The following is a 23,061-nucleotide window of genomic DNA, read 5'->3' on the forward strand; positions in this document are numbered from 1 at the left end:
GCTCTGTTGACTAATGACTTTGCTGACCACTGCCCACAGCAGAACCCTTAGCTCGGGCTCTCTACCACTCGCTTCGCTCACAGCTTTTGTTTTGTCTGAGCCAGCCCAGGTGTGGGTAGGAAGAGGTTGCCGTCCTCGGGTGGGCTCCAGGACAGTGAGCCTAAGCAAGGCTTCCTGAACATCAGAGCCACTTGTGGGGAAGCCAAGACTAGTATGCTGACTGGTGTGTGAGCACTCAGACCTGCCCTAGCCAATTTCTCCCCTCATCTCTCTCTCCAGCCCCTTTGTGACAGAACTGGTTTGCTTCCCATGATTCCATGCGTCCCTTCTCTTGTCCTGAGCCTTTGCATACGCTTTTCCCTTGGCCTGATTGCCTTCCCCATCCTTGAGCCCTGCTTCCTGTCTGTAGGTCCCTGAGCCCCCAAGAGAGTGAAGTGCTCCTGCTGTGGGCCCCCGAGTACCCATGCCCACCCTCTGCACAGTGCTTGCCACTCAGATCACCTTTGCTGAGCTCGAGAGCAGAGGCTGCTGCTTATGGCCTCTGCAGCCGCGGGCGGTGTGTAAATGTGCCGAGGGAACCAGCGACCTCCCGGTGCCACCCCAGCTTTCTCTGGTCGGTCTGGATGAGGAGCTAATATTGCTGCAGTTGTAGGAGAAGCGCCGATTTCTGTACAGCTAAGTCTGGGCTTCTAAACGGGTTTCCTCGGCCTCATGTTGGCAGGATGGCAGCAGTATCCCTCAGCCCCTTTGGAAAACTACAACAGGATAGTTGGTCTAAACTCAGACTCCAGTGTCATTGCGTGTGGACCAACTACCGGTAGGCACTGCTAGCTTCTTTATTATTTGTCAGGTCCCTGAGACGTTCTTATGTCCTTCTTGTAGCGGAGAAGACTGATTAAGCCTTGCTTAGGCTCACACAGCAGCAGGTGGCAGAGCTGGGTTTGGAACCCCGAGTATTTCCTTGTGGGCTCAGAGCAGGTTAAACATAAGACAGCAGTGTTGCCAAAGAGTATCTCCTCAGTGTCACCGGAGAGAACGCAGAAGACAAAAGCTGTAGTCCGTGAGGTCAGCGCCTGAGTGACAGCTGTCAGGACAGCAGGGGGCTCTCCATTTTCCAAATGACACATGGAGATTCAGGGAGGTTCAAGGTCCCTTAGCAGCACCTGAGCCATGAGAGGCCCGGGCACTTGTCACAGGCCAAACAGATCCACCAATGTCCATTGACATCCTGCCCATACCTTCCTTCTAATGGCAAATTATTATTTTTACTAGAGGCCCGGTGCCCAAATGCGTGCACAGGTGGGGTCCAGCAGGCCCACCCGATTGGGGTGGATCTGGCTGGGTGGTGGTGGGGGTGGGAGGGACACAGGAGGTTGACCAGCCAGGCCCGCCTCCTGGTCGGATTCCTGGTCAAGGGGACAGTTTTCATATTATCCTTTTATTATATGGGATTTTGATGGTATAACATGTTATGGGAGTAGGTTTTATTTTTTTTTTTTTTATTTTTTTTTTTTTTTTTTTTTTTTTTTTTTGGGAGTAGGTTTTAAAAGATGAGGCAGCTTCCCAGGCAGGTCTGCTCTCTGACCGGATGAGGTGAAGCTTTGTGAGGCCTGTGGTTTGTATTGATGCCTCCAGCCCAAGGGCAGGACTTCCTGAGTGTCTGGATCTTCCACCGAACAAGCGCCCTCCCCCCCCCCCCCCCCAAATCCACTCACACACTTAAGTCCCAAATACTAAGCAGCCAGGACAAAAGTTGTTATGGAAACCATTTTAATGCTAGGAAATGTTCTCACCAATTGCCCAGGGAAGTTGTAGGGCCTGGCCCACATCCCATGGGACCTAGGGCCCCTGGGCAGCCACTCAGAGCTCGCGCCCCCACCCCCATTTCTGCCCAGTGTGGGAATGTGTTTGATTCTTAGACCATGGTCTGGGAAGCCACAGCGTTCCCCCATCCTGCAGTGTCCCGCTGCTGCCCTTGGGAAGGGTGGGTTGAGAACATCCCCATCCATAGATCCCTAGAATCTCATTCAGTAGTCCTGTCTCCATCTCACTAAGGTGGGAATTAGGGCTCCGAGAGGTGAAGTGTTTTGGCCAAGGTCACATAGCTAGTAAGTGACACAGTTGAGATTCAAACCCAGGCTGCCTCCAGAGCCCCTTTGTGCTTAAAATAGGATCTAGGTCAAAAGCAAGGATAGTCTGTTCTTTCTGTTGCTAAATATTTCCATTGATTTACAAAGTGTCCTTTGGAAAGAAAGTAATAAATATACAATTATAAAGACAAACTCAAAGCTTTTGGTCTGGAAAGAGATGGCTGCATGGGGTGGGTGGAGAACTGTCCAGGAAGAGTGACTGTTAGCATGGCTGGGCGCTCTAGACCAGGTGGCTGGATCGGAGCAAGTCACACACTGTCCCCGGCTTAGGACTTTTTGACTGTATGACAGTGCAGACGTGCGCTATGCATTCTGTAGAAACGGCGCTTTGAATGTTGATCTTTTCCCAGGCTAGCCATGTGGTAGGACCCCTATTGTGACGCTGGGTGGCGGCGGCAAGCCGCAGCTCCAGGTCAGCCACGAGTGCACGAGGGCAAACCACTGATGCTCTGTGGTGGACTGTCACCGGCACTGTTGTCTTCTCATCCCAGCGTGCCTACAAAACACCCATCTATGTCTCCTGCTGGTGAGAAGAGGAAGGCAATTCTTGAGATGAAACTCAAGATAAATGCCCAACTCGAGGCTGAGCACATGTAAGGTGGGCGGCTAAACTCTGATGCCCGGTCGGTTAGGTGGTAACTGCATTTTCGACTTAAAATATTTTCATCTTAGGATGGTTTTTTTGGGACGGAACCCCATCCTAAGCCGAGTAGCATCTATACTTAAAGTGCCACTCCTTTCTCTCCACAGTGCTTCCCTCAGAGGAAGTAACTTGGCCCGCCTCTCTTGGGCATTGATTCTAAAGCGGTAGGCTCTCCCCCATGAGCTCTGGCGGGCCCTCGGGCCTAGAAGCACACCATGGGCAAGTCTCAGGGCATTTCTCCAGCCGCTCTGCCAAAGGGAAAACTGCTTTTGTGGGCGCTACACAAGCCACGACAGCAGAGAGGTGGCGGCCAGGGCTACTGATGCTGTGCTTGAGAGCCTGGCCGGGGCTTAGGACCCCCCTCACACCTGCAGAGTGGCCATGGGATGCTGATATTCACAAACCATGTAACACGTCCCCCCACTCGTCCAGTGCACTCCCAGCCCAGCACTCCTACCCAGAACCGGGTGAGACACTGAACCAATTCAGAGGTAAGGGTAAGATTTATATTCCTGTGGACAGTGACATGATCACTTAGCCCTTGGGTTCAAATTCCAGCCAGCGGCTGGTGGGAATGTGGTCCCTGCCGGAATGAAAGCACCTGACATCTGTCTTGGCCACGGCAGATGCGTGAGTCAGGTGTGACGCTTGTGCACCAGGACTGGGAGCAGTCCGCTCCAGCCCCCGTGCATTGTGCATCGTCACACCCGCCGACGCGCACTGCAGCACCAGTGGTTTCTAACAGCTCCCTGCAGAATGGAGCCTGTGAGAAGAAGGAAGTAACCCGTAGGGCAGTTCCACACCCTGCGTTCTCCATTTCCTCCCGCAGAGCAAGACAACTAGAACTTGCTAGCAGTGCCCCGGCCAGCCAGGGCTCTTCGAGGTCCTGAGGCAGCAGGTGAGGTTCTTAGGGGGCATGTCCAGGTAGAAGAATGAGGAGGCTGCCCGCCAGGGCTCTTGTCTCCCAGGCAGTTTCCAAACAGAAGTCTCCCCACTGCCAAGTCCTTCGGCTTGCCTGGTTCTTTCCCACCTCACCTCTCGCCAGCCCATACACCGAGCGAAGGAGGGACAGAGAGAACCTTAAAAACGTGTCTGCTCTGCTCGGCTGGTGTCCGCGGCTGCGTGTGCCTGTGTCCACCTGGCTGGGTAGCTAGAGTCTGCTTCCAGGATATGTTGGGGACGAACAGACAGCTTCCAGGTCCCAGACCCTGATTTTTCTCCAGCGGTGGTCCAAGTGGGGCCGGCGGCAGAACCCTGAAGGGCCAGGCAGGCAGGCCAGGCAGGCAGTCCCGGCCCTGAGAGAGGTAGAGGGGCCCCGACAACTTGCACTTCATGCTGAAGACCCCTTTCTAGACTTTGGCATAAAAGTCTCCATTTCCTTCTTAAGTCGGGGGTAAGAAAGCACTCCTATCGTGAATGTTGGCACTGGAGCCTCACATTCACATTGGCCTCAGTGGCCCACGCTTCCTGAAGCCATCCATCCAAGTCCAGTCCGACAGCTGAGTGGACTTGATCCTTTTGTACAGAACTGGGAGTCGGCTGGCCTCGAGCTCTTCCTCCCCACCAGAGAGGCACTGCCCCTGGTGGAGAGAAAGCGAGGGCCTGGCGGTTCTACAACGGAATGTGAACACTGGCGGGAACGAAGGGAGGAAGGCCGAAGGCCCAGGCCCAGAGAGGGGAGGGGACCTGCCCAAGGCCTCGGGAACTGGGGCGGAGCCAGGGCTCCTGGCTTCTTAGCCCCGAGTTAAAAAGCATTTGACTTTCCATGAAAATAAATACTAAAAATATTGCCAAGTTACCACAGCCCATATTGGTAAGCCTCATTCCCTGTGACTTTGCCCAAGAGGCTGTGTTTTCTGTTTTCTAACGACAGTCTAAATCGCTTAAAAAACTGAAAAGCCGTAATGTTCCATTCAGAATGCAGTCCCGTTAGGTGACAGGCTCCACTTCATGGCCTAAAATTAATCACGTTTATCGGCTGCATAGAGGATGTTGTAGTGGGAAGTTTTATAGAGCAGGTAAACGGAAGGGGTGGCAGCCTCGGGGAACACGTGGTGGTTCAGGGCCGTGTCCATCTCGTCCACGTACTCCACCTGCAGGGCGATGTTCAGCGCCTGGGACAGGGCGGTGATCTGGATGTGGTCACACTCCATGGCCATGGGCTCCACTTCCTGCAAAGGCCAAAATGAAAAACCCCAATTTAGGGAGGAAGCCCGGCTCTGTGTTCCTGGGTCAGAGTGTCTGCCACTGAGCCCCTGCTGGTGGTGGCCACGCAGGAGTAAGGCCCAGGAGCTACATCTCCCGGAGCAATCCAGATTTTCCTCTGAAAATGGCCCAGTGTTTAAATGTTGGAGGAGCTCTTTCAGGTTCATGCTATACATCATAAACAAAACATCTTGGGGCAAATGTGACTTTGGGGTTGCTACTGCTTAATTATGTCCACAGTCCAGTCCGAAGCCCTATTTCTCAGATGGGAAATCTGAGGCCCAGAGCCACACAGTTCAGGCAGTTCACGGAGGATGCTGCTGGCTGGCTAATCAGGAGGATGCTCCTGGCTAGGAGGCTGGTACTCAGGTGCTCAGGAGAGAGGGTGGAGAACAGAGCCCGGGGCTGGGGGCCGCGTCACCAAAGCCCGAGACCCGGAGGACCTACATGAGTGCAGAAGTCCTTGATGTCCATCTCCTCGTCGATGAAGTGCCGGAAGAAGTCTGCACGGTTCCTGATGAAGGCGGAGGTGAGCAGGCGCAAGAACTGCACGATTCTGTCGGAGGCGCTCTGGTCGTTGAACACCTTCAGCAGGCTGGCCACCGAGCCGTCCTTCTCCACCAGCTCCACCACACTGTAAAACTGGGCCCGCGGGGGTCAGCGCGGCACAGCCAGACCCGCGCCGCCGCCCTCCGCCCTCGGGACGCCTGCCACCACACGTCCACTTTTAAGTCCTCAAGTCAAGATCGCGCCAAAGCTAAGTAATGAGTGACTCGGCCCGGAGTCAGGTCTAGCGCACAGCAGTGGGGTGTCCCTCCATCACTCGCTGGGATTGTTACTTAGAGATTCAGCACTGAGAGCCCCCGCTTCAGGAATGGGGTCAGGGGAGTGGGGTGGAGAGGAACTGGGGGGAAGAGATTGAGGGGGAGTTCCCTGCTGAAAGCTACACTAACGAGGTGCCTCCTCCCAGAAGGAGGGCAGGGCTCTGAGCTTCCTGTCACCCCACATCCCCACCAGCAGGAAGCACCCTGCAGTCCTTCCCAGCTGGGAGGAGCAATGAAGCACAGCCACCGAGCCGTGGGCTGGGAAGGGGCTCAGGCCAGAGCCCATCCTGTCTGCTGGGCCCCCTGGAAGGCCCAGCCGTCGCCGCAGGTTAACTCACAGCATTAAAGAAGTTTCGGAACTTGTGCTCCTCAAAGCCGGCAGTCAGGAGGTCATTTGGGGTCTGCAGGACACGCTCTTTGAACCTAAAGGGGTAGATGGATGCTCACAGGGAAATAGGGAGCGCTGCTGTCACTGTAGCTGTCATCCCCTCACCAGCTGACCCCCAATACGAGAAGGTATGTCCCTAACAGGTGAAGGACGTCGCTGCCTCTCAGCACTGCCTTGTGGACCACACACTGACTGGTTCTGTCCTCACTGTACAATCCAAGGAGGTGGGTATTATACCCATTTCTCGGATGAGGAGGTGAGGTAATCACCACCTGCTCCCAGACAAAGGCCTCTTGGCTCCGTCCCTCCTCTGTCCCCAGGGTTCATCCCCATCTCTGGCCTGGGCCATGCCTAGCCTTGCCTTGCTTCTGGTCACTTCTCCACAGGGACCTCCGAGTGACCTCCACAGCCTTCCCCCTCAGCACCTGTGTCTGGCCTAGCTCACCAACCTCATCTCTAACCCAGTCCCACAGCCTCCCTCCCGCCCCACAGCCATTCCCCACGTGCCTCTCACCTCTTAGTCCCCACTGTCCCCTCAGCCAGGACACCCTTCTCTGTAGTGTGCTAGCGATGGTTTGTACCCATTCTCAAGAGCTAATTGTTACATTTTTAAGAATTTTGCCAGCCAGATGTTAAACACAGCCATTATTTAAAAATCAACTTATGTACACTTACAATTAAATTATGCTAAAAACAAAGATAATATTCAAAACTCATCATTTTACTATTCTATGCTCTTAAGGTTCTCTGTCGGTTGTGTACATATGGTAGAAACACACTGTCACTCAGAAAATGCAATGAGTGACTCATTCAAAATGAGGACCAGGTGGCTTAATTTCTTTCCCCTTGGAGAGGAGATGATGGCCTTAACCTAGCAGGTTGTCTCAACCAGGGTGTCTCTCCTCCCCCCCCCCCGTCCCCTCCCCCGCTTCCCCGCCCCAGGAGATCCTGGCAATGTGTGGAGACATTTTTGGTTGTCCTGACTTGAGGAGGGTGCTCCCGACCTGTAGTGGGTGGAGGCGAGGGATGCTACTAAACATCCCACAGAGCACAGGACAGAGGCCAGCCCCACGGCACAGCGGTCCCGCCGCCATGTCCGCAGTGCCGCAATGGAGAAAGCTGCCTGGCCAAGGGGTTCGGACACCGGGGTCCACAGGTCAGCCCTGAGTGCTCTGTGACTGTTAGGTCCTTGGCTCCATCCCGGTCACTTGGCTGCCCCCACCTCCAACGTGGCAGGCAGCTGGGCATCCCCGGACATCAAAGCCGCTGCCAGGCAGCCCTCCAGCTCACTCCCTGGGTTAAGTGGGCCGTGCCAAGGAGAAACCCTCAAGGAAATTCAGCACCGACGTAGCAGGAGCCCACCCCGCCCCACTCACTTGAGGACCTCTCTGCTCTTCCCCAGCAGCGACTCCAGGTAGGAATAGCCCAGAGCCCGGTAGAAGCAGTTCCCATCCCCCTTGGTCTTGCGGATGGCCGAGAACCGTTTGCTGAGTTCCTGTGGGGAGACAGGGCAACGTGGACATCTGCAGCAACACCCCGCTGTCACGTGCTGTCGGGCGGCCCGCCCTCCCCCAGGAACACGTCTCCCGCCCCTCCGGCTGCCCGCCCTTCACAGTCTCCCAACCTCATCCTTCTAATCCAGGGTCCTCACCTGGATTTTCCTCTGGTAAATCCTGTTTTCAGGATGATCCCGGAGAATTGAGAGAATGTCACATTTTTCTGATATTAGGTGGAAAGATGTTTCACTCTGAAAGCACAAGAAGCAAAGCTGGGGCCATTTCAGAAGCAACTGATGGGCCCTCACCAAGGTCAAAGCCTCTGAACTGCTAGTTGCCTGACACAGTGACTGCCACCTTCCCCCAAAAGGCACGTGTGAGCCGTTACCAGCGTCCTGAATGCCCTGTTCCCTGGACAGGGAGTCAGGTTGGCCACTATGGAAGGCACCATCTGGTACCCGCCGGACTGATTCATCTTCTAGAACGTAATGCCTCGAGCCTAGTGAACCTTCCTGCTGGAGCACGATGTTCCCTTGCCTCCTCTGTCCTTCCCACCTCACTCACTCATCCATTCCTTCTTCTAGTCACCCAACAATTCCCGAACACCCAGCCTGCACCAAGCAGTGCTAGAAATGCAGAGGTGGTAGCATCGGGCCGGATGCACCACCTACTGGTGAGAGCTCATGTTGCAGCCCAGCTGGGAGTCCAGGTCAATTCCAACCCAGAGAGAAACCTCCTGACCCAGAGGCTGGGCCTGGGGCCTCAGGATGGCTGAGAAGTCCCCTGGCAGGGAGCAGGTGACGGCAGCAGCGGGAAGCTCAGAGCCAGGGAGAGTGCAGGAGACTCTGTCCTAACGACCACTCCCCTCAGGCCATGTCTCTGCCTTCCGCTTTTCCTGCCAGACTCAGGGCTCCGATGAGTGGACCTGCATCCCTGCCTCCAACGCGCCCCGGGAACAGCTCTGATTTCAGCACAGAAATAACGTAGGGGAATTTGGTGTGAAAGCCACTGGCAGTTAAGTTTAAAGTCTGTGGCCCTGGTACCTGTGCACAACCCAAGGAGACAGTTCTTATGCAACAGTTCTCAGCTGAGAGGTCGGCGTTAATGGGGAGTTTTGTAAATGAAAAGCCAGTTTTCTGTCAATTTATTGCCATCGTTTTTGAAAGAGTGCCCCCACCCCACACGAGCCTTTCTGGGGCGGCCTCTCAGCCCCGGTTCCTGTACCCAGCATCCAGGACAGAGAAGTGCTACGACTCAGAAGCATTTCGGGGGGCCTGGATGCCCCTACCCGTCAAAGTGTCCCAAGCCACACGGGCCTTCCTTGGCACAGGACAGCTTGTCAGACCTTCTGAGACCTTCTGTTCACCTGGCTGATTCCCAGGGCCCATCCCAGGCCTTGGAACAGGGGAGGGGATGAGACGGTCGTTGAATATATTTCACTCCGTCTGCACCTTCTCCCCCTCCATGAAGAGAATCCCCCTGACCCTTGCATGTGCCTTTCGTTACTACCTGATGGCTCCTCAACAGCCAGGCCTCAGGCTCACACCTCCACCTGTACCTCCTGCCGCCCTGCGGACCCCCATCAACATACCCGTCAGTGCATCTGTGAGCACCATCCAGCCAGGTCTGAGGTGCTGGTGGGCCTCATGGGTCCACCCTGGGCCCCTGCGGCCAGCCCAGCCTCCCTCTGAGGCCACTCTGCAGGGCCACCCTGGGCTGAGTCAGCCTTGTTAACCAGGCCCAGCCGCCCCGAAGCCACAACTCATGGCGTGGCCACAGCCTCCAGTTCCTGACTTCTAGAGGCCAGAGCCTCCAGGCTCGCCCAGCAGCAGGGCAGGCCCAGAACCTGGCCAACCTCCCTCCTAGAAGGTACCATCACTTCCAGAGGCTTCCAGGGGCTCAACCCTGGCTTTGCCTGCCTGGGGCTAGGTCTCCAGAGTGGGCTGGCTCAGGGGCTGTAAGGAAATGCCCTTTTAAATGTCTACTTTAGGAGCGGTGTGTAATATACAAATACTAGAGGCCCGGTGCATGAACTTCATGTACGGGGGTGGTTGTGGGGTGTCCCTCAGCCCAGCCTGCTCCCTCTCCAATCTGGGATCCCTTGGGGGATGTCTGACTGCCGGTTTAGGCCCAATCCCAGGACTGCTGGCTCCTAACCACTCGCCTGCCTGCCTGATTGCCCCCTAACCACTCTGCCTGCCAGCCTGATAGCTCCCTAATCACTCCCCTGCTGGCCCAATCACCCCCAACTGCCTCCCCCTGCAGGGCTGAGGGGACTGGGGGACTGAGGCTGGATGAGGCGGGGCTGAGGGGACTGGGTGCCGCCATCTTGTGAGGGTGTGGCAGTCAATTAGCATATTCCCTCTTTATTAGATAGGATGTGGAATGATCAAAACATTTTTACTCAGGTGAGTAATCAAACATGCTTGGAGGCCAAAGACTTAGGAAAGGCCTAGAACCCCGAATGAGTTTCCTATTGCTGTCTCACAAATTAGCACAGACTCAGGAACTGAAACAGCACGGACTTATCATTACCTGTGCTTCCTGGAGGCTCTGGGGAGAACCCATTTCCTTACGTGTTTCCATTTCTAGAGGCTGCTGGCACTCCTTGCTCATGATCCCTTCCTTCCATCCTCCGGCTCCTTCTCACTCTGACCCGCCTGCCTTCCCCCTTATAAGGACCCTTGTGATTACACATGGGCCCCCCTGGTAAGTCAGGGTATCTCCCCTTCTCAAGAGCCTCAACTTCATCACACCTGCAGAGTCCTTGTTGCCGTGTGAGGTACCCTGTTCAGGGGTTCTGGGATTAGGATGTGGGCACCTTTGGGGGGCTATGACTCAGCCCACCATCCAAATGCCCCTTCTCTGTTGTTTAGCTCAGAAAATAGGGAAGACCCTGTGCTTGGGCCCCCATATGTCTTGGGTCACAGTTATTGGCTGGCCTTGCAGAGACCCTGAACTAGAGACTGGCCCCCCTTTTATTTGATGCCTGAACTTGTACAATATCCTCAGAACTTGACCTCTTCCTGGAGATCTGGCCTCAAGCAGCCATCAGCCACTGGCATGTCTGACCAGCATCCCCAAATTACTGTGCCCCTACCTGCTCTCACTCCACCTCGGCCTCCCCTCTCAGGGGTCCCCAGCTCCCCAAAAGGCCCCTCCAGCCAGCAGAGCTCCCACCAAAGACCCAGGAGTCCTCTTCACCTCTCCTCCTCCCCCGTCAACCCTGCTCCTGGGTCCAACCTGAGCTGCCACCATCTCCCCCAGCCCCAAGAGGCTGCAACAGGATCCCTAATGGACTCCTGGCTTCCAGCCCTGCCCCCATCCCGACCATCCGACACAGCACCCAGGGCAGGCTGCTCAACACGTAAACCAGGCGATGGCATGCCCTTCCTCAGCACCCCCAATGGCTGCCCGCCCTCAGGAGAAGACTGAGAGGACAGCTCCCAGTCCTCCACCATCTGGCCTTGCTCTCCTCCCTCTGCCTGAGCCCCAGCCACAGTGACACTCAGTGTGTTCCTCCAACAAGACACACACGTTCCTACCTCAGAGCACCCACACCTGCTGTTCCTGCTGCCTCCTCACGTGACTCGGTGACGTCACCTCCTCGGAGAGGACTTCCCTGCCCACCCAGTTTCATTTCTTCAGAGCATCCTCTGACACCCAGGTTCACTCTTTTACTTGCACACTGTCGCCCTCCACTAGGATGGCAACTCCATAAGGGCAAGGACTCTGCCTGTCAGGACTAGATCCCCAGTGCCTGGCACCCAGAAATGCCCCAAAACTGCATACTGAGTGGATGAGCCAGTCTCAGACTCCAGCCTGGCCATCCTCCAGCCCCATGCCCACTGCACTGCCAAAGTCAACCGTCTCTCACTGGTCAAAAATATGTTATGGTTCTTCCCATTAGAATAAAACCCAACCCCATGGCACAACGTGTTCTGACCCCACCTACTTTTCTTTTTTAAAATGTATTTTTATTGATTTCAAAAAGGAAGAGAGAGAGAGAGAGAGAGAGAGAGAGAGAGAGAGAGAGAGAGAATGAATCATTAATCAGCTGCCTCCTGCACGCCCCACACTGGGGATTAAGCCCGCAACCCAGGCATGTGCCCTGACCGGGTGTCAAACCATGACCTCTGGTTCATAGGTTGATGCTCAACCACTGAGCCACGCCGGCCAGGCCCCACCTAGATTTCTAGACTCAGCTCACCCCCCAGCTCCCTGCACCCCCACGGACCACTATCCTTCCCTAGAATACCCGCTCTGACCTCTTCCTGGAGATCTGGCCTCACATTCGTAACCATATTCCCAGGCCTCTGAGCATGCGGTGCCATCCTGCCTGGGATGTACTTCTCCCAGGATCCCTCCTGAAGGTACATCCTTCAACACCCAGTTGCCAAGCCCTCCTGGTGCAGTCCTGCCAGCACTCGCCCTCTCTCTGAGGGTGCTGGCTTCCCACGGTGCCCCCAAAGCCCTGGGCAGACCTCAGGCCAGGACCAGGAGCCCCGGAATTGCTTTGTGTCCGGCTATGCCTTCACCAACAGGCACTGAGAGAGGGCAGGCCCTGGTCTTTCCCACCAGTGCCCAGCAGGACTCGAATCTTGTTTGACAAATAAAAGAACAAAGTCACAGAAGGGCCCTGTGGTTTTCTGTTCACTACTGACACCCAAGCATTCACCCAACGTTAAATGCCCTTCGAGTGAGCATGGGACCCTCCCCACCCCCAGCCCCACCAGTGGCAGCCCCGGGCCTGGTCCTCATCCTGGCCCTGGTCTGCCCCCGGGTCCTGTGTCTTCTGCTGGGACTCTTCCTTGCCTTTGAAACGGGAAAGGAGAGAAGACGCTGCATTTTCCAAAGACATTCTCCTCTGCCCACCACGCACACACTCACCACCACTCACCACGCAGCCCAGGGTCCACCACGGTGCCTGGCAAACAGCAGGTGCTCAATAAATGCTGAGTGAATAGAAGAGAACAGACCCACGCAGCCTGTGTCTCCTCCGCCCCGCCCCCCCACACACACATTATTAGGGAGGTGTGGGTGCCTTGGAGATGTCCTACTTAGTGGCTTCATCACTTCCTCCCTCTTGGAGGCACCCAAGCCTCGCAGTGATGGTGACCGGGTGAAGGTGTGATGCTCTTGACCCCACCTGCCCTCTACCTTCCAGTCTCACGAGTCCAGGGCAGGCAGAGCGGCGGGGTCAGAGGTCTCACAGTACAGCACAAAGGGCGGAAGTTGAGGCCCCAGACCCCACTGTCCCTGCTGTTTAATCTCAGCTGCCCAGTGGGGACCAGAAGGCACGCCAGCCCCCAGCTCCAGGTTGGCTAAACCCATTATTACCCCGTCTCAGGCTACTCCCTAGTGGGTGATGCAAAGACACCCGGGCCCCTTCCCAGGCGCAGCAGAGCCAGTCAGCCCTGGGGCACTGGGCAGAAGCAGGAAGCTGGCGCTTCCTGATGCCCCGGAGACCTCAGCCACACCTCGGCAGCGAGCTGGTTTGTCCAGGACAGCTAGGGCTCGGGTGACCTGACTGCCCACACCACACCCAGAACGTGCCAGGCCATGACCAGGCTTTGACCCATGACCCTGTCCAGCAGCATCCGGCAGGAGTGACCCATTTCCATGCCCAGACATGGGGGTGGGGAGGAGACCGAGCAAAAAGAACCAGGCACCTGTGCACACCTATTGCCAGGACTCAGTGATCACAGGAAAAGCCGTACCCCCTCATGTGGTCCTCACAGCAGCCCATTTTACAGATGAGCAAAATGGTGCTAGGGAGGGGAATGGACCAGCCAGAGCCTCCCGGCTTCCCAAGGGGTGGAGGTGAGCTCTGAACTCAGGTTCTGTGACTCCAAGGGCCACCCACCTTTACACTCCCCAGGCCCCCTGGGACAGGGGACTCACAGGGAAGGGTTCATTCAGGCAGTCAGCACACGCAGCACCCTGCGGAGGCCTGACCCCTCCCCCAACCCGGGAAGGTGCACTGATGTAACACAAGAGCACTGGACTGCGAGTCCCGAGTCCCAGGTTCAAGTCCCAGGCTCACCCACGTCCCAGGCTCGTTTCCCCACCTGCTCAAGCCCCAGGCTGGTCTCAGCTCAGAGGGTCTTTGGGGCCCTTTCTGCTCAGACAGGACCCTGACCCAGGGGTTCCTGGTTAGGGCTTTGCCCTAACTCCTAAGTCGTGTGCCTGACAACCTGAGGCAGCCTCTCCATGTGAGTCCTGACTCCAAACACCTTCGCGGGGCAGACGGGACGCTCAGTGACCCGGCCACCGCGCACCCCCCAGGTCCACTCGTGGGCCTTGGGAGGGGTGTCTCTGATGGCTGAGCAGCCCACTGGGGGGTTACTTAACAAAGAGGCTGCCCGGAGCCGCCCCCTGACCTGGTTCCCGTGAGGGCACTACCTTGCGCCGGCAGGACGGCGGCGCCCTCGGGGACACCTGAGACTAACGCGCCCGGGCGGGGGCTTGGGGGCCAGGCGGGGTCCCCTTCGCTGTGCGTCCGTGGGGGACGGCGGGGTGCGTCCCGGGCCCTGCAGGGCCTTCCGAGGAAGGACGGGGGCCCCCAGCACCCGTCCCGACTCAGTATTCCCGGGGTCCGAACGCCACGGGTCCGCGCTGGGACCTGAGCCTCGCGCCCGACTCCCGTCCCGCGAGTGCACATGCGCCACCGTGCCCACTCCCCGCTCCCCCTTCCCCGCCTCCCCCCACGACCACTGACCATAGTGACCGAAGCTGTCGGGCCAGGTCCCGCCCCAGCGAGGAGCGATCCGGTGCGGGAGGGCGCCGCGGAGCCACTGGCTGGCTACGCCGTTGGTTCGGGCGGCAGGGGCCTCGAGGGCTTGGGGGAGAGTGGAGGCGAATACACCCGACCGCTCCGCAAACCAGAGGCCAGACCTACACTGTGTCCCAGCAAGACACACGCCCCGCGATTGACGTCTGAGGCGGGCAATCAGAGGCCGGGGCACAAAACGTCACAGAAAGTGGGCGGACCTTCACGCGCCTTCAGCCTATGCGTTAGGGCCCATTTGACAGGGTACCGCCCCCTTTTAAAGACACAGAAAGCTTTTAAGTAAGGAAGGAGTTAGCACCATCGGGAAAGAGCGGTCTTCATTGGTAAAGGCTTCATTTGTAACCAAAAACTGCAAATCGAGGTCTTCTGAAAGATTAGCTGGCCCTCATTCATTCATAAACAACGTCATATAAGTAACAGTTTACTGAGATCAGAGAACAGGCACTGAGGGAACATGTGTCCAAAACAGCAACGGCCTGCCCTTGGGTAGCTTCTAAATGATATTTTACCCGCTTCCAACTCATGAATCAGTAGGTTGCCGGGCCCCCATGAATGTGTGTTGAATAAATGAGTTTCCAGTATTGTTGATTCTGGGCCTCTGGAATTGTATGGCCATAGATGAGGCACAGAGCGTGAACCAGGGTTGGTGACTCACCTGGCAAACAAGCTCATTATTACAAAACATCAAACAAAGAAATATGTTTCATTCAAAGATTTAGTCACCCGCCCTTGGCCCCTGGAGGAGGCGCATTAGGTGGGGGAGAGGTTTGTGGAGAATGGGGCTGCAGTGTCTTGCATGTGCCCTTTTTTACCAATATTAATTCTTCCAGGAGCAGGCCATAAGCTGTTCCCTTCCACTCTCACCCCCCTGCTCGGGCACCAGGCGAGGCTCCTGGGCAAACACAGGCCTGTGTCTTCCAAGTGCATCTGTTGACTAGGTGGGAGCCTGGGGCCAATGGAGGCTTAAGGAGCAATCGCACTAATGGCTAACATTTACTGAGCACTTACTGTGTGTCAGGCACTGTCCTCACCTCTCAGCCTATATTATCTTTCTTAACTCGCTCACAGCTAGTGTAGGGAGGTAAATTCACAGCACCATGGGGAGTCGATCCCATATTGCACGCCCCTTGCCCTTATTTTTGGAGAGTTTCTGCTCTTTGTTTTTCACAACCTAGGAAGCCAGAGAGATGACAAAGCCGTCCATGCTGCTCAGCTAGGAAGAGGCCGGCTGGACTGGATCCCCGGACTCCTGACTCCTCAGCGAGTGCTCATTCCAGGCTGTTAGGCTTCACTCAGTGGAGGAAAGCCTGAGTCAGAGCGGTCACATGGGTGAGCGGTCACATGGGGTGCAGGTGAGGAGTCTGCCCGGGAGAGGAGGAAAGGCTTGTGGAGGCATTGTCTGGGGACTGGTCTCAGGCTTAGCCCTGGTTGAGCCCACATCTAAGGCATTTGGGGTCCCCAGGAGGAGGACCCTGAGTGAGCTGCGGCTTCTAGGGACCCTCGTGTTGGATCGCTCTAAGCCCTGAGCCCCTGGCCCACTCTCCTCCCTGCAGCTCCAAACTGAGTCAACCTTGCAGTGTGGGAGGGCACTGGGCTGGCTTGCAGCAACGCTGGGCCCCCGGCTGGATTGACTCTGTCACTCTATGCTGTGTGGCCTCAAGTGACTTCCAAGCCATCTCTGGGCCTGTGATTCCTCACTCAATGAGAGGGCTGGACCATCAGGGGGATTAAAAAAAGATTTTTAAAAACCGTTTTTAGTAGTGAAGCTTTTAAACAACACACAGTCTTATCCAGAACCTCAGTGTACGCGTATGGAATCTTCCCTCAACTCCAGCTCCCATCAGCAAGGGGAAGTGTTATCTCTTTAATCTATGACCAATCAGGCTTCTCCCCGAGCTCTCTCTAAAGCCTGATTAGAAGAGAAAAACCGTGTACAGAGTCCAGCTGCTTTTCAAGCTGGGACTGAGTTAAAAGTGTAAGCAGGGCTTCCGGGGGCCGCCTCATAGCTGGAGGTGAACAAGTTCTGTCTGAAATGAATTGGCTTCGTCTCCCTGCACCTGTTTTACCTGGTGTCCAGGCGTCTGGGGGAGGGGTCGGGGGATGGCTGCTATGGCTTCAGAGGTTTGGAAAAGGGGGTCTTGTCCTCCAGTAAAGGACACCCCAGCACCTGGGGCTGGGCCCTGGGCCCATGGGCTGGCCTTCCTCAGAAGGTTGTCCCCATCTCACTCTCTACAATGTGGCCCCAACCCGCCTTTCTCATCCCCTCTCCCCGTCACTTCCCCGGGTGCCAGCACATGAGCCTAAGAGGATGGCTTCAAGCGCTCAGAACCTTCCCCATGCTTTCCCCGCTCTGAGCATTTGCTCTTCCTGAATGCCCATTTCACAGGCTCCACACGTCAGATCCCCACCACCCCCTTCAAATTCTGGCCCCTCCCCCCTGACGCCCGCCCAGATTGCCGAGCTGGTCAGGAATTCTTCCGCATTTCCACCACCTCATGTCTGTCCTTCTCTGATGCTGACCCCTTGCAACTGTGATTTGGAGGGGGCAGTAGAACATGGTAATTACAAGTGTGGGCAACGGCATGTAGTATATTCGTGTCATGATTCCCATGGCATTTCTCCTTGAGCAAGTCAGACCTCTCTGAGCCTCAGTTTCCTCATCTGTGAAGTGGGGGTATTCATACCCATCACAAAGGGCAGTTGGGAAGGCTACTTGAGATGACCATGAAAAGCACTTGACACCCAGTGGCCAATACAGTCACACGCAGGTTACACACAGAGAGGGGGAATGTATGTGATAGAAGGGGTGGGGAAACTTTTTCCCCGCCCAGGGCCATTTGGATATGTTTATAACATCATTCGCGGGCCACACAAAATTATCACCTTAAACATTAGCCTGCTCTCTGTGGTCTAACATTTCATTGACTCACCCCTAATGCCTTGGCAGGGCCAGACCACGTGGTTTCACGGGCCTTATACAGCCCTGATCTTTCCCCACCCCTGTGTACTTGGTGTCCGGTACGTGGGCCTGGTATGGTGGTTATTGGGGCCTGCCCCTTGGGCATCCTTGTGTGACTAACGCTAAAGGGCACAGGTAGGGATTGCTCCTGGCAGGAGGAGCCCCGAAGACTTCTGTGTCAGCGTCTGGAAGGAGGTCCCCTGCCTTCTTCCTGGATCATGAACCGAAGCTCTGTCGGAGGGACGCAGGCAACCATCCCCACCGGCAGGAGCTGTTCAGCGCAGGCCCATCCTCCCGGCGTCTTGACACGGTGCTCTTCTGCGCCCTTGGCTTCCCCTGCCCTACAGGCAGGTGCTCTGCAGGGGGACCAGGGCCCAGTGCACCCCTCCCCTGTGCACAAGTGAACCCTGTGCCCCTGGCCGCCCCACCTCTCCCCTCCCATCAGAGCCTGCCACCGAGAGCTGGAAAACTGGTTGAGATACAAATCCGTGTGTTGCTTCACTGCTGGGGAAGGTCAGAGGTCAGAAAGAATCAGAGCTATTGTTAGCCTGCGTGCGTACACACACACACACACACACACACACACACACACACACACGTTTCCCCACTCCCCCTCAGGGAGCTGAGCTGTGAACCAGCCCTGGAGTCGGTGGGCTGCCCTGCACGCCGCCCCCCCCCCCCCCCCCCCCCCCGCCTCAAGGTTGCAAAAGAGGCTTTTATTTTTGAGAAAACATCTTTCTGGGAAGAACAATGGAATTTGGGAGATTGGAGAACTGGGGAGGTGGGTTTGGCTGAATAGGAAGAACTTCCTGGAATTGGGGAAGGGGTGAAAGCAGGTGTCCCCGAACAAGGGGCATTCCTAGCACTCTCCTCACTCCCCTGGCACCAGAAGGACCACGAGAAAGAGGCCTGCACTGCCCCAGGGAGCTCAGCCCCCTGACCTTCGCCCCTCCCTTCCAGGCACGGGATGTTTGGGTGAGTGGTTGTTGTGAGCCGGGAGCATCCCGGAAAGGAGTCACTCCCAGGTGTCTTTCCGCAATGCCAGGTTTGTTAGGGGAGACTCGCCCATAAGCCAGTACAGTCGCATGCAGGTTACACGCAGAGAGGGGAGCTTAAGCGACAGGAGCGAGCAGAGCGAGACACTGGTGGTGTCTGCAGGTGGAGAGACAGGCTTGGTCTGAAGCCAGGTGCCTGCAGGGGCGACACGCGTCCAGGGGAGTGGAAGCCCGGCTGATCTCTGAGTGTGACCCGTGGCACAGCCCAGCGCGTGCGTCAGGTGGTCGGAGCTCTGAGTTCTTACAGCCCCGGGGGTGGAGTCCCACTCAGGTTGGTGCTCAGTGGTGTTAACGTAAAAAACCCACTGAAACCTGTAAAGAATGTTTGTGAGTTTATTGGAGCCCAACTGTCGACATATGCCGGGAAGCAGAACCTCAACGAATTGAGATAATGCTCCCGAGAATGGGGGGTTACATCTGTATTTATACATTGCATTCAAAGGAGGGACATAGGTGGGTTACATAAAATTCATTGGTGATAGATTAGGGAGGTGGGATAAAGCAAAGCTGGGAAAACCCCTGGGATTGGATAAAAAGTGAAATGATAGACACACACTTAGGTGGGTGCAGGAACAATTAACATGATAATGAAGGAATTGGTGGTATCTGTCCTGGTGCCCAGCACATTTGGTTGTGCCCCAGGGGGTCCAGAAAAAGGGAAGTTACAAGTTACCCAGACATTTCAAGGGTAAGCTATCATAGATGCAAAAAGACAGATAGGTTCCGTTAAGGGAAAGGTTGACCTTGTCAGTGAAGATACCAGCCTAGGATGTAACTGCCCACCATCACTGCGTTTAGTTAAAGTTTAATTTCAGACCATCCTTTGTGGTTGCTTTAGGTCTCTGAGTTTGCAAGCCCGCCATGCAGGCCTCCCCTGAGCTTGTCATGTGGCCCCTTTCGTCCACAGTGGAGTCCTTATCTGAGAGTCCAGACTTATGGTTTGGGGCCTTCTGGACCCCTCCTAAGGGCGTTCCCGTCGCACCCCATCACCTCAGTCTTGACCTAGCACTTAACACGACTGCCATGGCTGACCGGGACTCCACACTGGCTGCCCACGGTGCCCAAAGAGTCCGCTCTGCTCTTGCTGTGGACAGTGGTGTGGCGACAGGACCAGAGACGGCTCCTTCGACAGAGACTTACTGCACATCGCCGTGTGACGGGCACTGACTGCACATCTGTGCCCAAGGCTGACAAAAACCGCTGCCCCCACTCAGCTTCCGTCCAGTGAGGACGGGCCCTCCAGTACTCTCCCTGGGTCAGCTGCCCAGGACCACACCCCCCAACAGGGTGAGGGAGGATGGGGAGGGAGCCCCCAAAATGATGGAGATTTAATTTCCACCAGCCCAGGGAGATGGGACACAGTGAGAGGTAATGTTAGTGGGGAACCCCAAAAGGAATGCGGTGTTTCTCGTACCCTCAGAGAAGGTCCCGCAGAGCCAGCTACGTGCATGCCAGGCTGGTCCAGCTTTTCCAATGTGACACAAGAAAACCTGGAGGAGAAACCATCTCACAAGGCTCAGCTATCCCATGTCACTGCTCACTTTTCAGTGGAAACATGACCCACGGCCCCTCGAAGGCCCAGGATGGGCCCATTTCCCAGCCAGCTGCCCATTGGTGGGCTCCTCCAGGCCTGGGTTTAAAAGCTAAAATCTCTTCAGCTCAGAGAGCAAGTGCTTGTACCACGTGCAGGTTCCTGGGCTGGGCAGGGAACACTGTGGCTGCCTTGAAAGGAAAAAGCAGAGGACGTTTAGGCATGGGGACAGCGGGCAGCCCTGGGCTTGTAGGGAGCTGCCTGGTGCAGTCCCAGCCTCACCTCCCGAAGACTGGAAGGTGTCCTAGGTACACACCTGGGGCAGGTACATGACCTCTGTGATGCCCAGCCTCTCGTGGCCCCAATGACCCCACCTTCTGTGCTCACAGAAATAATCCCCTCCCCTTGAGTGTGGGCTGGATTAGTGACTTGTGTGTGATGAAGAGAGTACAACGAAAGCGATGCAATGTTATTTTTGAGATCAAGGTAACAAAGACCATGCTTGACCTCCCTTCTCTCTCACTCGCTACCTTGTGAGCTGATGTATGGAGATGTCCCATAGGGCAAGGAGCTGAGGGAGGCCTTCGGCCAGCAGCAGTGTGGGTGAGCTTGGAAGCTGATTCTTCTCCAGTTGAACCTTCAGATGAAACCACAGCCCTGGCTGACGGCTGGATTGAAGCCTTGTAGAGACAGCCTGAGCCAGAGGACCCAGCTAAGCCATGCCCAGATTGCTGACCCATAGGAATAATAAGGAGGTAATATATGTTCATTGTTTTATGCTGCTAAATTGTAGGGCACGCTCAGGACCCTGTGCAGCCCTCAGCTGGAGACATCGCTCCTCCCAGTTCACAGCCCCTGCAGTAGAATCCCTGGATTGGAGAGCTGGTTCCATCCTTAGAAGCCACACCCTCCTACTTACCTCAGAGCAAATTAGACTAGTGCCTTCCTGTGCACATGGGTCCCCCAGGGGTCTTGTTAAATGCAGCTTCTGCCTTTCTCACCAGCTCCCACGTGCTGCCCCCATGCAGGTCCCCGGACGACACTGAGTAGCGGGATCTGCAGCAGCACATTCTAACTCGTTCCTTCTGGGAACTGTTGCGCAGCTTTGAATATGAGCCATTGACTCCTGCCTGCACCCTCCTGCAGTCTGGGAGCCCTTGGGGGATGTCCAACTGCCAGCTTAGGCCCGCTGCCACGGAGGTGGGAAAGGCTCCTGCCACTGCCACTGTGCTCACCAGCTATGAGCCCGGCTTCTGGTGCACTGACCACCAGGGGGCAGCTCCTGCATTGAGCGAATGCCCCCTGGTGGTCAGTGCACATCATAGCGACTGGTTGTTCCACCATTCGGTTGATTTGCATATTAGCCTTTTATTATATAGGATTTTTTTTGTTTTACCAAACCGGGTTTATAGTCTACTTTTTTTATTTTTTAGAGTAAGTTTTTAATGATTTAGAATCATTTCAGCCTACAATGTCTCCAGCCCCATTGTACTCTACATTCCTTCATTTAAATAGTACCAATATGACAGAGCAGTAATTGTAAAGAAACTGAACTTGACCTATTTCAGTTAAACCATCCTATGTAGACAACTGGATTTTTTCATCTCTGTTTAAAATTTATTTTTAAAAATTTTTCAATCACAGTTGACATTCAATATTATTTTGCACAAGTGTACAGCATAAGTGGTTATATATTTACATAATTTACAAAGTGATTCCCCACCCCCACTCCATAAGTCTAGTACCCACCTGGCACCATACATAGTTATTACATTATTGACTATATTCTCTATGCTGTACTTTATATCTCCATGACTGTTTGTAACTACTAATTTGTACTTCTGTATAGTCTACTTTTATATTAAAAAAATCCTGCTTATTTCACTTTGCTTTACATCCTATTTTGTTTCACATAAAATAATTTTGGACTTGTAATTTAATGGCTGCCGAATTATAAAATCACAAAGTTTGGGCATTATTTTCTAAACTCTTCCTCTGAGATATTTAGGTTGTTTCCAAATTGGCTACTATAAACAACAATGTGGTGGACATCTTTGTACAGCCACTTCATTACATCTGTAACAAACATTTCTTGCTTTTATTTGCTCGGTTCCAGGCCCCACCTTCCTCTGATGACAGTAACTTGATTTCCCTTTGGGGAACCCCACTAGTCCCCTTCTTTCAGTCCATGAAGTTCATGTGGCACCCACCACCAGCTCCAGGGGACTAGCTTCTAGCCACCTCAATAAAACTCAAAAATTTGACCCAGGCCTGGACAATCAGAGTATAGAATCCCCCCTAATTATAGAGTTGGGTTAGAATGGACTCGGTAGCCTAGGCCTGGCCAATTAGGGATTTGTGTAAAGGGAGCCACATGACCCACGGTGATCCAATCAGAACGAACCCTGGGACTTGCCCCGGACCTACTGGGAAGAGACATTCTCTATTTTCCTCTGACTTCCAGGCCTAGGTGGTTGGCCAGCTTGTTAAAGCGGAGCGTGAGAATGAAGTCCACATGTAGAGAGCAGAGGCCAGAGACAACGGCGGACTGGATTCTGCGGACAATGAGCTCCTGATTAGGCTGTGCCCAAAGCTGGAATCCCAGCCTTTCCATGTCAAAGTTCAATGCATTCTCTTGGTGGCTTAAGCCCAGTTGAGTTCGGCTTGCTGCCATTTGGAACCAACTAGCTCTGGCTTTATTAACTTAAATTTCTTGACCTAGAATTACTGAGCCAGAGGACATAAACATTTTAAGCCTCTTGAGACCTATCAAATTGCTCTGCAGAGAGCATCGCAGTGTCTGTGAGCTTAAATCACAAGCAGTAGCGTACTAGCTTAAGCGTTTTAGGTGGGCAGAAATGATATGGATTTTATTTTTAGTGACCTGGAATATGTTTCATGTTTATAGGCCATTTTTACTTATTTTGTGATTTGTTAAATAGGAACAATTGGTGTCAATTTTCTTCTTCGTAAGAGTGTTTAAAATATCGAAAATTGTTCCTTTTTCACATTTCTCA

At 54.8% G+C, this 23,061-nt stretch overlaps 1 protein-coding gene across 1 annotated transcript; it reads right to left on the reverse strand.

Moving 5' to 3' along the window:
* Positions 1–4,700: 4,700 nt before the first annotated feature.
* On the reverse strand, positions 4,701–14,623 carry OTUB2 (OTU deubiquitinase, ubiquitin aldehyde binding 2). Its single transcript, XM_008159948.3, has 6 exons — positions 14,428–14,623; positions 7,862–7,957; positions 7,587–7,705; positions 6,161–6,245; positions 5,446–5,640; positions 4,701–4,964 (listed from the first exon to the last, which is right to left on the reverse strand). Exons 1-6 carry the CDS (start codon positions 14,428–14,430, stop codon positions 4,755–4,757), a joined length of 708 nt encoding a protein of 235 aa, XP_008158170.1. The 5' UTR covers positions 14,431–14,623; the 3' UTR covers positions 4,701–4,754.
* Between the last annotated feature and the right edge of the window lie 8,438 nt (positions 14,624–23,061).

Source organism: Eptesicus fuscus, chromosome 5 (assembly GCF_027574615.1).
Source record: "Eptesicus fuscus isolate TK198812 chromosome 5, DD_ASM_mEF_20220401, whole genome shotgun sequence".
Taxonomy (NCBI): Eukaryota; Metazoa; Chordata; class Mammalia; order Chiroptera; family Vespertilionidae; genus Eptesicus; species Eptesicus fuscus.

What these genes read in the sequence shown, in the direction of transcription:
- OTUB2 (XM_008159948.3), bottom strand. An exon ending in TTTACCAGAGGAAAATCCAG is followed by an intron (nt 7,706 to 7,861) that starts GTGAGGACCCTG and finishes GTCTCCCCACAG; the next exon opens with GAACTCAGCAAACGGTTCTC. An exon ending in TCCGAAACTTCTTTAATGCT is followed by an intron (nt 5,641 to 6,160) that starts GTGAGTTAACCT and finishes CCGCGGGCCCAG; the next exon opens with TTTTACAGTGTGGTGGAGCT.